The sequence below is a fragment of the Hippopotamus amphibius genome, chromosome 5 (assembly GCF_030028045.1).
Source record: "Hippopotamus amphibius kiboko isolate mHipAmp2 chromosome 5, mHipAmp2.hap2, whole genome shotgun sequence".
Taxonomy (NCBI): domain Eukaryota; kingdom Metazoa; phylum Chordata; class Mammalia; order Artiodactyla; family Hippopotamidae; genus Hippopotamus; species Hippopotamus amphibius.
Genome location: NC_080190.1, coordinates 19,180,157 through 19,197,229, shown reverse-complemented (window position 1 = coordinate 19,197,229; position 17,073 = coordinate 19,180,157). Strand labels below are relative to the sequence as shown.

The following is a 17,073-nucleotide window of genomic DNA, read 5'->3' as shown; positions in this document are numbered from 1 at the left end:
CATGATTCTGCATTCTAAATCTAACTCAGCTATGCCTATCCCTCTGTCTAGATTCTAGAGTGATTTGCCTTATTTGATTGTCCTGGAGACATTGTAATTCTGTAGGGGTTACTGGCCCCTTCTGGAAGAAGGCTCATCTCTAAAATGTAGGCCTCTTCTTATCCGAATCTTAAAGTTACAGCTGGAGCCAATTAGAGTGGTGTCTCATTTTTTTCTCCCCCTAAACTCAAGGAGAACTTTTTCCCTCTTGTTACCTAGACCTTCCTCTTCCTGTCACAAGCTCAAGGATTCTGCCCCCAAAAGCAGGTGCCAAGCCCTGTCTACCCCCTCCCCGTCCCCTGAGGTATGGGCTTTATAAAAACTTTTACTTGTTAAATGTTAGCTTTCTGAACTGAGGACTCTCTCTCCTCTCTCTCTTTTTTTTCCTTCCTCTAAAGTCTGTTGCATAACAATCTCCTGTTTTAACCTTTTGCCAAATCCTACACTTCACACTGTCAGAGGTTACAACAAGTGTTTGAACAGGTAACTTCTAACTTTGAACTTCTATTGCAACAGGTTCAAAGGTTCCGGGAGAGCTGGTTAGCCACTCTCGGGACAGTATGCATTGACTTCAGGTGTGGTCCCGACTCAAGAGCTGAGGAAAGGGCAGAGGTGCCTGAATGTGGTGCTGAACCAGTACAGCCAGCTGTGAGGGGCTCATTTCCTGGACCCCGGAAGTGAGAGTATTCTTACAAGGTAAGCTGCAATCATGCTACCTGCTCTATAGCTTATATGTTTATGGGATAGCGGAGATAGGGGTGGTTGGGGAGAAGGCGGTGGTGTGTGTGTCTATTCTCAGCCTAAGGCTCTTTTACAACATGAGGTAATATTTGGTTGAGTAGTAATCTCAGCTGACTTGTGTGGGAGACAAAGAAAAAAATCAACTGAGAAGGGGGTGGAGACATGGAATGGGATCCGAATGCTGGCAGGAGAGGGACTCCAAAGAGTGAGTTGTTAATTTCACTAACTGCAAAAAAAACACCAGACTGAAAATCTTTAAAGCTTATAACCAAAGCCAGGATGTGGGTACCTTCAGCTTCCGTTTAGAAATATCTGTATCAATATGGTTAGAAAGGCCAGCTATCAGCTGCTACTGGCAGCCCTTCCCATTTGGAAGGGAGCGGGAAGGGAATTCTTAGCAGACTTTCTATCAGATGCTGGGGTCCATACTAGATGTATGATGTGCGGTACCTCATTGGCTTGTTACCTTCTGTAAGGTAGGTGGTAAATTTCCATATCGCAGATGAATAACTTGCCTCTGGGCTATTAAACAGAGTGGCCTAGGCTACCTAGCTAAGAGAAGATGGGACAAGAATTTGAGTCCCGGTCCGTATGTCACTACAGTCTGCTGCATGACGCAGAATTCTTGGGTGCTATGAAAACCTTCCATCACTCTCTCAAATCTTGGGGGTATTCCTTGTGCATGTAGGATTGAACAGGAATGCATCTCTATATGCTAGAGCTTTAGAATGACACAGACTCTTCTGAACTTGAGTGTTTGATCCTGGAGGAAACCATCTTCTTTTGGCCCTAAGCTCTTCATCTGGTTGATAAAAGAAGACAGCACCCAGCGAAGAGCCCAGCAGCATTAGAATGGCTAACACTTGACACCCACTCTGCCGTCCTCTGCTCCTCGCTGGAGGGAGCTGCTCCTGGAAGAGATGAGCTTGGAAACTAAGCAAAGCCAAGTGTTCCTCCAGCCATGAGATGAACCTGGAGATGGAAAGGCAGGGGACACCCTCATCTTCCTGCACTTCATCTTTCTCCCATGTCTAAATTGGGCTCCCATGAGGCCAAGACCAGCTCTTATGTTCCCTGAACTTGGGGCACAGCTCACTCTGGCTTTTATCGTTGAAGGCTTTTAGGACCCCCTCTGTGTAGAGAAGGAATCCTAATCTAGCTCTAGTAAAGAGCTGAGCTCATGCCGGATTTACTGCGAGTCTTCTTAAAGGGACCGAGGCTGGGGAAAGTGCTGCTTAATTCTGGGGTGTCTGAGAGGTGGTGGGGAGGGGAGGGGGCAGGAAAGGGCAGGAGAACTCATTCTTTCTGCCTTCAAATCTGAGAATGGAAGCGCCCATGCCCTACTGTGGCCACTGCCATAGGTGAATCCAATGAGATTACTACAGGTCCTGATGCCTTGTAGAGCAATCTCCCTTCAGGGCATCCGCACATTCAAAGCAAGTTTTATAATAATACCAAGAAGTAATTTGCCTTTTCCACTATCGTCGTCTCACGCGTGTACAGCGGAGTTTTCCAGGGGCTCCAAGATGCAGAATCAATCTGACAGCTAATGGCATATATGCTTGTAGATTCCTGATTTTAAAAGTTCCCAGTTCTAATCTGGAAGGTGAGGAAGGCAGTAGAATGCATTTTTAATTAAAAAAATGTCAGCTCATGAAAAGGATGAGCTGGTGTGTCAGAGGAAAAGAACAGACTCTCCGTGGCTGTCCCTGTTGTTTCTGACATGCCTGTTTTCTTGGCTTTATCAGCACTGCTTCGGGGACTAAGGCAAGCTCACAGGGGACTGGAGAGAGGGTGACACAGTGCACAGCTGGCTAGCAATGCTGGCCGGGCTGAACTGGCCTCCAGGTGTCCCCACGGTCTTGGGAAGGATGTGAGGTCTGAGATGCCCTGTAGCTGGACCTTCCTGTCCTGGAAATCCAGCGGCAATGGGTGGAGGGGGGACGGGAGGTGTTATCTCTCTGACACTGGTGGTGTTTGGGGGCCACCTCAGTCATCTCCTTCTGGTTTGGGGTCTTGGTTCAGCGGTAGTCAGACAAACAGGGCGAGTGTGAGTCATACGGATGCAGGCTGGCTCCTGTGTCAACCCTTAGGGAACGGTGGTAAAGGCTTTGATGCTGAGCCAGGGGAGCTTTGGCGGCTTCTCTCCTTCTGGTCAGAACGCTTCCACTTTCAGTTGTAAAAGAAAAACCAGGAAGTGAAGTTCCCGAGCGTTAGAAGCCGGCTATGGCCCGACTCCTGCTTCGGGGCGGCTCAGACCGAGGCTGACGGCTCAGACGGCTTGGAAACGGGGACCCTCAGCCTGCAGGGATGCTCTGAAGCCCCTCTGACCCTGGAGGAACCAGGGTGAGGGGAGAGGACAGGCACTCATGTGTCAGGAGGAACTCAGAGCCGGGAGACCCCATTCACTGGAAGCACCAAGAGATGCGGCCCCCTCGCAGGGTAAGGGGGCAGCTGGAGGGGGTATCTAGCAAGGGGTCTCATAGGTATGGGGCAGAAGCCCGGGCAACATCCCGACCCCCAGCTCTGGTGAATCTACAGCTTGCTGTGTCCCGGGCACGTGCCAGTGCTTGCTTTCTCCCTGGTCTCTAAGGGACTTCTTTAACCCCTCCTCATCAGAAGGGTCTAGGAGAAGGAGGAATGTGGGGCAGGAATTGGATTTCCTTTCTCCTGCCTCTCTTGGAGGGAAGGAGAACCGCAACCCAGACCCCTTTTTGTGCGTCGGAGCCTCTGCCTGTTGCTCCCCTGTGCTGGCCTGGGGGTTGTCCTCAATTTTCCTGATGGATTTACAGTCCTTTGGAGGGGAAGAGCTGCCGGATGAGTGACTCATGGAATGGTTGTTGGATGAAATTGGATCTGTTTTAAGGCGTAGGGCCACAAGTCGAATCTAAGATGAACTTCAGATGACCTTCAAAGAGCAAGTGTTGGAAGGTGACCCCACAGTTGGGGCTTACTGCCTTCTGTGGGTATCCGTCTTCTTTTTGGTGGTTTGAAAAGTAGGACTGGATCTATAGCTCCAGTTTGTAGGTAATTGGTCTTTTCTAACAGAGGTAGTCTCAAAAAATAATCAATTAAATTAAACTAAGTTTAATTTATTTTAATAATAAAAGATTGATTCCGTTTTTTAAAAAAGGAGTAATTTGGTTTTGGCGACCCCTCCCTCTGCAGTCCAGCATGGTTGTCCCCTCCAAATGACGAGTATTTGAGGTGAACACAGAACAGTCTTGGAAGAAGCGTGGTATAAAATCTTGTAGGCATCGCTTGTGCGCTTGGCACAATAAAAGGAACAAAAACAGAAATAAGAGTCACAAATACTTACAGAACAGACAGGCAACAGAGCTAAGTAAAGCAGATGATATGTAAGGAGATGCAGGAAGAGGGCAAAACTCAAGGCAGGAAAATCCCAGATAGACATACTCCAATTAAGGTTGGGTTTTTTTTTTTTTTTTTGGTTTTTTTTCAAACATTATCCAGACCAAACAGAATGCTTCAGCTAAGCATTTGTTGAGGTCCTGACCTAACATAGTCTTTTCTCTCAAGTTCTATTCTAACTTGGGAGGGCAATGACACCTAAAATAACATCAGTGTATCATTGAGTGCCTAGGCGCTAAACACGCAGGAGGGACCATAGATGCTAGAGGGAGGCTGGGGGTCAGGGAAGGAGAAAGGGTCAGGAAACAAAGGGGGAGAGGGAAGAGGAAGCCAGTTGAGCACCAGCTCATAGTGGGTTCTGTGACATTTCATGAAGACAATATTAGGAGGTGGGTGGTTAAGAGAGTAGGCTCAGAGAGGTGAAGCAACTTTCCCAACATCACAAAGCAGCCGTTGTCAGCTGGAATTGAAGCTGCAGTCGGTGTGATGCTAAAAAACCGTGTTCTATCCACTCCTGTGTAGAGTAATTCTCTGGATTTCCTAGAAATTTTCATTTATAAAAAGATTCTTATGTCTGGTGACCTGGGCAGTTACTGACTTCATATATTTATTAGAGACTTTTCAAGTTGACATTTTTCTAGAATGCAAATATTACAGCTCCCATTCATGGAATATTTGCTGTAGGGGTACTGCTGTGCTAACTGTCTTATGGGGTTTTATCTTTTGTTCTTCAAAACAGTCCTATGAGGTAGGTATGTTTTTTTGTAGACAGGAGAACCAAGACTTAGAAATAAAGAAACTAGACATAGGATGAAGAGATTGGAGCTGGAATTTGAACTCTGGCTCATTTAGCTCTGAAGGCAAACTCTGCCTCTGTTTCTGATGAATCTAGTTTAGTGGACCAAAGAATTAGAAACTGGGAGAAATTTCTCTTTTGCAAATCCTCCCACTTCAAATCCATAGAAATGGAAAACAGATCAATCTGTGGCTGCCAGGGATTGCGAGGAAAGGGGGATGGGGAGTAACTGCTTAATGATCATAGAGGGTTCCTCTGGGGATGATGAAAGTGTTTTGAAACTAGATAGAGGTGGTATTTGTACAACATTATGAATGTATTAAAATGCCGCTGAATTGTTCACTTTAAAGTGGTTAATTTTATGTTACGTGAATTGCACCTCAAAACAAACAAACAAACAAACCCTCCCACCTCTAGGCAGGTGAATTCCTAAACCAGGATTTGGAGGTTTTTTAGAATTTAGGAACGAGGTTTCTGTTTCTGTCTGTCTCATATGCCTGGCCAACAAATGAACTGATTCTCATCTGGGGTGCGGCCTCAGGTGAGTCATGTCTGGAGGCACCCTGCAACGGTGACGTGTCTCCAGGAGCCCTGAGGTCAGCCGCCGCCACTACTCTTGCTCGACTATAAACGCATCCGGACCTGCTTCTCCCCCATGTGACGGTGCATCCCGAGAGCAGAAATGAGCTCTCTTATTCTTCCTTTGGTACAGAGCCTGGTATTTTCAGACTTTTAATTCATGTGATTAGAATAAATACGCATTTTGGAGTTTGGAAGGTCAGGAAGCCCTTGTACTGCTGTGGCCAGGCCATGGTACCCACCCTCTGTGGGGAACCTGGTCATAGATCTCTGGGTCTCCATGGGTCATTCTACTCTAAGAATTGTGAGGTTATGGAGCACAGTATGGAGATTCCTTGAAAAACTAAAAATAGAGTTAGCATATGACCCAGCAATCCCACTGCTGGGCATATACCCAGAGAAAACCGTAATTCAAGAAGACACATGCACCCCAATGTTCACTGCAGCACTATTTACGATAGCCAGGACATGGAAGCAACCTAAATGTCCATCAACAGATGAATGGATAAAGAAGATGTGGTGCATATATACAATGAAATATTACTGAGCCATTAAAAAAGGAATGAAACTGGGACATTTGTAGAGACATGGATGGACCTAGAGACTGTCATGCAGAGTGAAGTGAGTCAGAAAGAGAAAAGCAAATATCATATGTTAACACATATATGCAGAATATAGAAAAATGGTACAAATCAACCGGTTTGCAGAAATAGAGACACAGATGTAGAGAACAAACATGTGGACACCAAATAGGGAAAGTCGGGGGAGGGGGTGGAGTTTGGGATGGGATGAATTGGGAGATTGGGATTGCCATATATACATTACTAATAAGAAAAAAAATCAAATTGTATGCTTTAAATATATGCAGTTTATTGTATGTCAATTGTATCTCAATAAAAGTTCTTAAAGAAAAAAAAAAAAGAATCTGCCTGCCAAAGCAGGGGACACAGTTTCAAGCCCTGGGCCAGGAAGATCCCACATGCCATGGAGCAACTAAGCCCATGTGCCACAACTGAAAAAAAAAAAAAAAAAAAAGACAGTTGTGAGGTTGTGAGTGGCTTGTGGGAGGAGAGTATGTAGGGGTGTGGTAGGGTTGAAGGAGATGGCAGGGTCAGAGCTCAGAGGGGACCATGTGGTCTCCAACTAGAAATCTGCTGTTTAAATAGAAATAAGGAGTTGTTAAGACCTTTGCATGTAAGTCAAAGGGCAATTATAGTACGAGGACCATGACTATCTCTTCTCTTTGGGGACGTCTCAGAATAGAACACCTGATATTGACAAGGAGTTAGAAACTGAGATAAAGGGAAGAAGGGAAAAGGGAGCTAGTCTTCACTGAGGGCTTCCCATGTACTGGACAGTGTACTAGAAGGCCCACCCATAGTATCCCTTTAAAGTAGGGATAATTACCTGCCCCTTCTGGTGTGCAGTGGAGGGAAACTGATGCTCAGAGACATTAAGTAACTGTACCCAGGGCCACATATCTGGTAAGTGGTAGTGCTGTTGCTCTGGTACCTGGAAAGACAATGGCCTTAAAAGTTTGCCATTGGAAGTGAGACTATTGGGAATAAAGCTTGTTGTTTGCACATTGAATCTGGTGACCCCTGGACCATTGGCCCGAGCAGGTCGTGCGAGGGCTGATTCTGCAGAGACACCTCTTTCACAACCTCTTGCACCAGCCTGTATTTATCCTGGCCTGGCTGACGGGGTCCTAGCCCTTTGTCCAGCCTATCTTTATACAGGCTCTTATCAACTCCAGTGGAGTGTATGCGTTCTCCTGAGGTCAGCACTCTCATAATTCACTTGGTCAGCAATAGGCTTAGGAGGCCTTTGGGAATGTTTACTGAAACAAGGGTTTCCTCAGGGTAGGGCTGCTGGACTGTGACTTGTTGGAAGCACAGTAGTAGGTCAAGGTTGACTAAACTGATCTGAGATCTAACTGGAATTTCACCACCTGTCACCAGCCTTACGAGTGGCTCAGTAACGATCCTATGTTATCTTCATGGAATGAGTTAAGAGCATTTTGGCATTTGATTTAATGAGGGCTTTCCTGATAAATCCCACCCCACCCAACTGGCCAAGGCCTGACACACCAAGGCTCTCTGGTGTTTGTGAACCGAAGGACTCCAGTGGTGAAGTGTCTATACCAGACCCCAGACACTGTCTTACTCAGCCCTTGGGAGGTTTTGTCTTTCTTCCCTTTCAACCAAGGTGGATCCTCTACCTCCATCAGAAATGCCTCTTCACCACTTCCCTTCATGCTTGTCTCGCTTTGTTGCCTCTAACCTTGCCCCACCTCTCACCCCACGTCCGGGTATCCCTCTTCCTCTCTTCCACTGAGGTTTATCCACCCTAATGTGGTGACTGCTCCCTCTACGGAAAAGTAGATGGAGGGACACAGACAACAATGGAGAAAGACAGTTTGGTGACAGCGACCCTGGGTGGAATCATAGTTTGGGTCTCACCAGCCATTGGCTTCCTTGATGGGGTGGTCATCCTTGATTGACCCTGGACATAAGACTATTGGCAAAAAAGCCAGGGGATCAAGGACCACACATCCTTGAGGGTAGCGTGCTCCTTAGAGCCGCCTCTACCCACTCCAGTCTACACTGGCCTTTCCCTTCTTCAAATTCATTAGCTCATCTTCCACACTGAATCCTCCTGTAAGTGATTTTAGTGTTCAGCGGACCCACAGATCCCCAGAGGGCAGGAGCCGTGTCTTCGAAGCGTTTGGCCTTCTGCACACAGCCCAGTGCTGGGCATACACTGGGCCCAAGATCTTGGTTTGCCTTATTCAAAGGAAATTGTACATTAATTTAAAGTGCAGAGAGTAAATGTGTCTCTCACCACATACATACTTTCTCCAGTCCAGCAGATGCTCCCAAAGCTGGGGTACATCCTGCAAAGCATTTGTTTCCTGCCTAGGAAATTGGCTTCATCCCCTACTGGACTATGAACTCTGAGCATACTTTCCCCATGCGGAACACACTTCCAGGCACACAGTATGTGCTTGAATATTTGAGTGCTTGCAGGATGAGTGAACTTCAACCTCACTCAGGTCTAGTCACTGAGTGTTGCCCTTGCTGTAGCATGAAGTTCCAGCTGTGGCATTTCTGAGCAGGGCTCAGAGACTCTCCACCCCCCCCCCCCCCCACTGTGTATAGGCACACATCGTGTCATTGCGGAACTGAATTTTGCAACCTGTTTCCTCCAGCAGACTCCACTGCCTAGGTGCTTTTCTCTGACGTTGTGGCAATGGTGATCAAAAGGGGAGGGTGACTTGCTGTCACTCAGTGGGTTCCCACCATATCTCGGGCACAGTGCTGCACCCAGACAGCCTCTGCCTGGGGGTGCTCACAGCCCAAGTTGTCTGCTGAGCCCCAGGAACCCCCGAGACCCAGACCCAAGGAAAGAGTCGATACGACTCCTACAGCTTTTCCTGTGCTATTCGGCAGCAAAGATATCATCAGTGGATGAGCATCAAAACCCTGAGGATTTATTTACAGTTATGTTTGCTGGTGGGTCAGGGAAACTGTCCCAAGCCTAGCCCTCCCCTTCACTCTGCCAGCTGCCTGACAAACTGGAACTGTGGGTGTGGCCTGAGAACTGGGCTAGGAAAAGCACAACCTGGGAGATGAGTAGCTCCTTCCTGTTTTAATTATTTAAGCACTCACAGAATCTTTCCGTGGTGTGGAAGTGACTGCTTCACCACCCTTGGGGTTTTCACAGAGGTCCCCTTCGGTGATGTTGTCGTCCTACTTGGCTCCACGTCAGTGACCCTGTGGAGGTGACAAGGAGGCACTTTCCCATCTGCCTGGGTACATCCCATGGGGTGTGTGCTTCCGAGCAAGCTGAGTGCCAGGCCCCCAGGTGAGGAGCGCCACCCAGGCCTGGGAACCTGGCGCTGCTCGGTGGAGAAGGCTACTGTCAGGCAGTGGAAAGTTACCTGCAGGCTCATAGGTCGGGGTGTTATGCCAGCCTCTGTTCTCAGTAACTGCTGAAAATGTTGAAAGATGCACTTTCAGGTCCTCTTTGGCCCCATGACTCAACCTTCACCTTTGCTTTCTTATCCAGTAAGGGAATGAATGAAAAAACATTTCCATCCCCAGAGCTGCCATCCAGACTGCAGGTGACATGAGCACTGGGAAAAGGCTGCTGACGGGATGTAGCTTCAGTGGTGGGAGAGCTGCACTTCTAGGAACAAGGCTGAGGCTGTATTCTCAGGTGCAGTCACATGAAATGCCACCAACCAAGGTGGCGGAACTTTCTAAGTCAGCTGCCTGAGTCTAAAGTGGGATAATTCAGAGTTGTTCATTTTATGTTTTTGTTGTTGTTGTTGTTAAAACATGCATATTATAGATTAATGATACATCCTCTCAAGTGTTACCATCCCAATGAGACCTACTCTAACCTCCCTAATTAAAACTCTCCCCGCTGCTGTACCCTCGATCCTCTGTCCCTGCAATAGTTTTTATTTCAGAGTATTCTATAGTCTAGTTCTTGTTCAGGCTTGTTGTCAAACTCCCCAGTAAAATACAACCCCACGAGATCAGGGCTTCACAGCTATAGTCCCAGTACCTGGAATGATGCTGATGATATACAGTCAAGCCCTTAAATATCTTTGGCTGAATGATTGAATACTCAAAACTTGCTGGAAAATCCACTCATAATTTCTCCTCTTTAGTCTGTCTTTTCTTATGAGGATTATTCTTTCTGAAACACAAAAGCATACCCTAAACTGTCCAAGTGGTTTTTTTCTTTCTACTTGGTAATATTTCACATAGTTCTTTCCTTAGCAGTACATATAAATAGTACCTGCTTTATTTCCTCACTACCTGCCAAGAATTCCATTGTGAGTAAAGGCTATAACTGATCTGGTTACTCTCCTATCAAGGAAGGCTTCCCTGGTCTCTGACATTATCAACAATCCTATAGACTTAGTGGTGATGAACACAGTAGCTAATACCTAAGCCTGTGCATCAGGCAGTGTTCTAAGCACCATACAGGTACATTAACTCCTGTAATCATGGTGACAGCCCTATGAGGGAGATATTAGGATTGCTATTTTACAGATGAGAACGCGCACAGAGGTTATCTACCCTAGGTCACAAAGCTGACCACAGACAAGGATTGAGCACAATGTGACTCAGAGTCTACATCCCTAACCTGTGCCTCACACAGCCACCTCATGATGCACTTTATTGAACTGATGACTTTCTACAGGATAAATTACCAGTAGGGTCATTAGGTCAAAGGGCACATGTTTTAAATTGTGGTAGCGGGCAATGCACACATCCCTAAGGAGGCCGTACCAAATTTACATCCCCATAATTGACAGCGCATTTTATACTGTTCCATCACCACTAATTTAAAGGATGGGGAAAAGGCATTTAATTTAAATTTGCATTTTAAAAAACTTTACGTGAAGTTGAATGTCTTTCCCTAGTTTTAAGTAACCTGTTTGTTTTGCCGTGAACTTTCTGGTCATACCCTCTGACCTTTGTTTTACTGGGTTGTATTTTGTTTTTCATTGACATCTAAGCATTCGTATTGAGGAAAGGAGCTCTTTACCTATCTGGAATATTTGATACTTTTCCTAATTTACCTTTGACTTTGTCTCTGGTATCTTTTCTGTAGGGCAAATATCTTTTAAAGTTTTGTGTAATCAAAGTTGCCAATATTTTCCTTATATAGCTTCTAGGTTTTGTGTCTGTCTTGAGTCTTCCCCATGCCAAGGTTATAAAAAACAACTCTGTCATACTTTTTAATCCCCAAATACTCTCATAGTTTTCAGTGTTTTATATTTAGTCTTTGATCCATCTCCAATGTATTTTTGTTTTAAGGATAAGACAGTAATCAGCTTGCGGTATTCTCTCTGAATGGTAGTCAGTTGTTCCAACGCATGGATTATAAGTGAGAAAAATCTATCTTGATTTGGACTGCAATTTAGTATATGATAACAGCATCCACTGGGAGTATTTCAGGACTATCTCATTACATAGATTTGTCTCTTCATGACCAATAGAAAACTTCCATTGCTCCAGAGTAAGCAAATTTGGTAATGTTTACCTCTCTGCTACTCACCCAATTCCTGTTACTTTTCAAACATTTTCTGACTATTTTCGTATGTTTCATTTTTCTGGGTGAACTTTAACTTTTTAGTTTCCCAAGGAAATCCTGTTGGTCCTTATTAGGGTTGCATTCAATGTATACATTTATTTAGGGAGATAGAACCCCCTGACTATTTTCAAGTATGTTTTTCCATTATTGAAGCCTTCTTTTGTCCCTCAGATGTGAACTTTTTAAATGTAGGTTTTACACATTTATTCTTATATACACTATTGGGAATGGCACCATTTCCATTGTTTTCAAATTAGTTATTTGCGTAAAATATAGAAAAACTATTGACTTTCTGGCTGCTGATTTGGTAACTGGCCACCTTACTGAAATATCTCATGGTTTCTAATTGCCTCATTTCTTTTGAGGGATTTTAGGATTCCATTCTCAGCTATTTTTTTTAATTGGGAAATAATGACAATAAATTTTATCTTGGATATAACTGATATTGGCCCCTTGGATCTTTGAATCATTTAAAATAGCATGGGTAGCTAAGGTTTACCCTCCTTAGGAATCAATGCTTTTCCAAATCAGCCTTTTAAAAAAATTATTATTTTTTAATTTTTTTAAGGAAATATAGTTGATTTACAACATGTTAGTTTCAAGAATGTATATATTCTTTCTTAACATTTTCTTCCATTATAGGTTATTGTAAGATATTGAGTATAGTTCCCTGTGCTGTATAGCAGGTCCTCATATCAGCCTATTCTCTGGCTAAGTTTTATGAAACGGGATTATTGTTTCAAATCATGTTATCTTTTATTTCTTAGTAGAAGAAAACTCCATGCACTACAGAAGAGTAAACTGGTGTAAGGAAAGGTGAAAACTCCTTCGCTCCAGGGCTCTAAGGAAATTGGGTGAAGGATCTTGCAGTAGGACACTTATCTAGTTCACGTTCATTGTATATTAAGGAAAAGATTATCAGTTCCTCCCAGGTATGCTCATGAGGCTGTTGATTTGTAATGTCCTATTGACCTTTTGCCATTACTTTGGGATTTGTCTATATACATTAACTATTAAGGAATGAAATGGAGGCCTCCTAAATTGGCAGTGGCAGAAATTTAGGGGAAATAACAATGAAGGCTGGGTTAGAACTTAAAGCCCAACCAAGAAAGCAGAACTTTCACATACAGTCTCCTTAATAACACACAGGCCCCTCTGGAGTCATTATGAGTTGTGAAGACTTGTGACATAGTCTCAAAGAGAGAGTAAGTGATTCAGTATGGAAGAATGTGTTAATTAATTGGATTAAGTACTTGGGGACTCTGGTCTCCCTTTTAATGAGCTTTCTATTACCACAGAATGAGCCCATACATGCAAGAGAACAGAAAACCAATTAAATCCAAATGAGTGTGCCACTTTCTAGAAGGCAGATTTTTTTAAGCTCATAATTGCAATCTATTTCTCATTATTGCATAGAAAATAATTAGTTCTTCAAGTCTAAAAGCAAAGATAATTTGTCTTATTGTCCTTTGAATTTCAAACACCCAGGGTAACAGAATTATATATTTCTAGGCTGGGCCATTTGCCCACTTAACACTGTAGATGACTGGATTTGATAAGATCCATCCTATAGATTCCTCCAAGCATGGAGGAGCACACTGATACTGACTGGTGTTTGTTATGTCTTAGAAATACATCCTTTAACCATTCATCATCCCGAACCCGATACTCTGCCAAAATATTGATGGGGGGTACCGACCTCAAGATTGTCCAGAGTGACTTTTGATGATCTAAGATTGGAGAGTTTGGGGGTGGGAGAGTTTTATTAAGGGAAAAATGGGTCAACTGAGAGTATTTACAAAAGATAATTCTGAACTAGAAAACTGGTCATTTATTCAATAACCACTCATTGAAAGTTTACTCTGTGCCAGGCATAGTACGGGCGTTGGAAGCACAGCAGTGAACAAAACAAAAATCCCTGTTCCAGTTAAAGCATCAGTTCGGTAGGGGCAATGGACCATAGGGACCAGGACTATTTCAGATAGCGAACAGTGACATGGAGAAGAGAAAGCAGGGTCCATGATAGTGATTGAGGTGGAAAGCGCAGTATTAATATTAAATAGGGTGATCAGAGAGAGCCTCTGAGGAAATGACATTGGAGCTGAGATCTGACCTATAGGCTATACACAACCATTTCAGATCTGGGGAACAGTATTTCAGGCAAAAAAAAAAAAAAAAAGGGAATACAGAGACCCTAAGACTGGAGCAGACTTATGCTTGAAGAGCAGAATACATGGCAGAAAAATAAAATCTCTTAAATGAGAGGGACCATCAAAAGACAAATTATTTATAGACTATAGGGGTAATCTGAAAGATTCATAGCAATAAACATAGTTGACCAAAACCATGAATGTTACAGTAGAAGGGAGTCATTTAAGGACTTTATCTAAAGAAAATGAGACTTAATGAAGATATGCTGCCCCAAATCTTCAAAGGAGCAAAACCCAAAGCTGAATATGGGATGGTCATAACCTACGCCCCAAGGCTGGTCCTGGGAGCTTGCAAGCGGGTGTGAAGGCAGAAGGTGTCCTTCAGCAAGCTTGCGAATTCAACATGTCAGGAGCCAGATGAGGAATGTTGGCTGTGGCCATTCAAACCACAGAGGAAGGGAGGGCCCTGGGGAATGAGTCTAGAGGAAGGGCTGAAGACAGATGGGCGTTCTGGGGGATGGGGCTAAGGCGTGTCACTATTACCACATTGAAAGCAGAGGAAGCTTGGCACTTGGGGCCAGCCTGTGGCTTGTTCAACCTTCTGTAGATGACCTCAAACAGGAACTCCCAGATACAGCATAACACAGCTCTCCTTCCTCTTTAATTTACCGCTATTGCACTTGTCCCTGCTCCATTCTTTCCCAACTGGCAGTGACATTAAGGGAAGAGGAAATGCTTGCAGGGGGTGCCATGGAGTGACCAACCCAGAATTGTGATTTGAGTGACATAGAACATACGACAAGAGAGAGGATGACTTCTCCCCTTGTTTACTTGAGCACATCTGGAAGTGCTCATAGATTCTAAAGTTTAGAATGGCAACCAGTCCAGTACTGGTGTAACCTAAACGTCTTGCCTTCTCTCAGACCCTCGCTTTCTCCCATTTAAACAGTGAGACAATTACATGATATGGTTGCAAACCCTCTCTCGTGCTAGCATCCTAAGGTTCCAAACGTGTGCGTGTGTCTGTTGTGCATTAAAAAAGAGCCTATCAAGATAATGAAAAGATAGCCTACACATTGGGAGAAGGTATTTGCAAATCACATATCTGATCAGAATCTAGCATCCGGAAAATGTGAAGAAGGCTTACAACTCAACAACAAGAAGACAACTCAATTTAAAAATAGGCAAAGACAAAGTGCAACAGACATTTCTTCACAGAAGAAATACAAATGGCCAAAAAGTACGTGAAAAGTTGCTCAACCTCATTAGTCATTAGGAAAATGCAAATCAAAACCAAAATGAGATGCCATTTCACACCCATTAAAATGGCTATTATTTTTAAAAAAGAAAAGAAAAGAGCAAATGTCAGTAAGGACATAAAGAAATTGGAATCCTCTACATTGCTGGTTGGAATGTAAAATGATACAGCTACTGTGAAAAACAGTGTGGTGGTTCTTCAAAAAATTAAATGTAAAATTACCATATGATCCAGCAATTCCACTACTAGGTATTTTCCCCAAAGAATTGAAAATAGGTATTCAAACAAAATTTGTATACAAATGCTCATAGCACTATTCACCATAGCTAAAGTGTGGAAACAACCCAAATATTTATCAACTGATGGATGGATCAGTAAGATGTGATCTCTCCATGCAATGGAACATTATTTAGCCATTAGAAAGAGTGACGTACTGAGACATGCTAAACCTTAAACATGGATAAACCTTAAAAATATTATTCGAAGTGAAAGAAGTTAGACACAGAATCACACGTTATACAATTCCATTTATATGAAATAGAACGGGTAAATACATGGAAACAGAAAGTAAATTAGTGGTTGCGAGGGGTGAGGGAGAGGAGACAATGGGAGTGACAGCTTAATGAGTGCATGGTTTCCGTTTTTGGGGTGATGAAAATGTTTTGGAAATAACAAGAGATGGTGGTTGCACAACAGTGTGAATGTATTAAATTCTACTAACTTGTACATTTTAAAACTGGTTTATTCTATGTTATGTGAATTCTACCTCAATTAAAAAAAATGTGGGGAGGCAGGGAGGAAGTGTCTGAAATTCTGTGGATATCCTATTCGGATCCCTGGTTAGCAACAGCAAACAAAGGGAGTAAGCTATTTCAGTTGACAAACAGATACATCCTTCAGTGTTTTCTGCACATAAAGTCCCTTGCCAGTGTAGGCAAGGTAGTGAAGTGGTCAGGCTCTTCCAATGGGCAGTAAGACAGGACTAAGTCTAAAAGGAGTGTTCAAGAATTGGTAGACCATGGTCTGGATTAAACTAGATGTGTTTTCGGTTATCCCATGCCAGACCCTTCCTAATCGAGCCAGAAGTGAAAGTTGAGGTTTCATAAAAATCCAGGGTTCTAGGTTTTCTAGGAAGAAAAGAATCTGACCACGTGGTGACCCTTGGCTCACATTACTACCTGGTAAGAATCAGCTGGGGTGGACAGCGGGTTCCCTCGTTAGACTGCTCATGGGTTCTTTCTCTCCCTCCTCCCTTTGTGTTACCTGCCAGGCAATGTACCCTCCCCACACTGCCACATCTCACCTTTAGACCCTCTTTCGAAGATGTTGTTTGCAGAGTCTCCCATTAAGTCTCCCATTAAAATGTAAATCGGCCATGTGTAAGAAGAGGGCAGAAGTCCTCAGGGCAACAATTTGTTCTTGTGGCCAAGAAGGGAGGTGCAGGTAAGAAGCTTTTCTTTGTGGTGGGATAAGGACAGAGTGCAGATTCCCAGATCCTAAGATAGCACCAGACTGGGGGCAGGATCCCAGGCTGAAGAAAGGGATTGGCAGTAGGCAGAGATGGGTGAGCGCGAAGCAGGTTTCTCCTTCCTTTGGCACTGCTACCCGTTCTGTGAGTTTTGCAGCTTTCCCTGGGGCGGCCCCCCTTCTCAGTCTGGGTTGGATAGTTGGCCTTTGAATGGGATCCTGCACGGCTCTTGAACACGTTTTGCCTCCTGGACGGCCATTTCACCACACAAGTCTGGGTGAGGCTAGATTCCAAAAATCCCAGCTCTCAGAATCCTGGCAGGTGGTCATAATAGTACCTGTTGTTAGGTAACCTAGCACCTTTGGCATCTGGCTTTTTTTTTTTTAATCTTCTTTTTCTTCACTAAATGTGGAAGAAATCAAAGAATTGGGACAGTCATTCCAGTCTCCGGAAGTTCAGTTTTCCTCCATAAAATGGAAAGGGACGACTCCAAATTCAGGTAATTACCACCTGGTGGCAGAAAAATGATGAAAAGTGATTCAGGGTTTCTTGT

At 44.1% G+C, this 17,073-nt stretch overlaps 1 protein-coding gene across 4 annotated transcripts in view; it reads left to right on the top strand.

Annotated features, from left to right (window-relative positions):
* The window catches only part of ACSL5 (acyl-CoA synthetase long chain family member 5), a 76,104-nt gene that overhangs the window by 33,142 nt on the left and 25,889 nt on the right, over positions 1-17,073 (top strand). The window contains exon 3 of one of the 4 annotated variants that reach the window (XM_057734408.1): positions 556-735. Coding sequence is in view for 2 of the 4 variants with exons in the window: in XM_057734411.1 (XP_057590394.1) it covers positions 3,150-3,222 (73 nt within the window). In the remaining 2 variants the exon portion in view is untranslated. Of the gene's footprint in view, positions 1-555; positions 736-2,950; positions 3,223-16,929; positions 17,020-17,073 lie in introns of those variants that run through there. The other 3 variants (XM_057734411.1, XM_057734407.1, XM_057734409.1) reach the window with 3 other exon arrangements.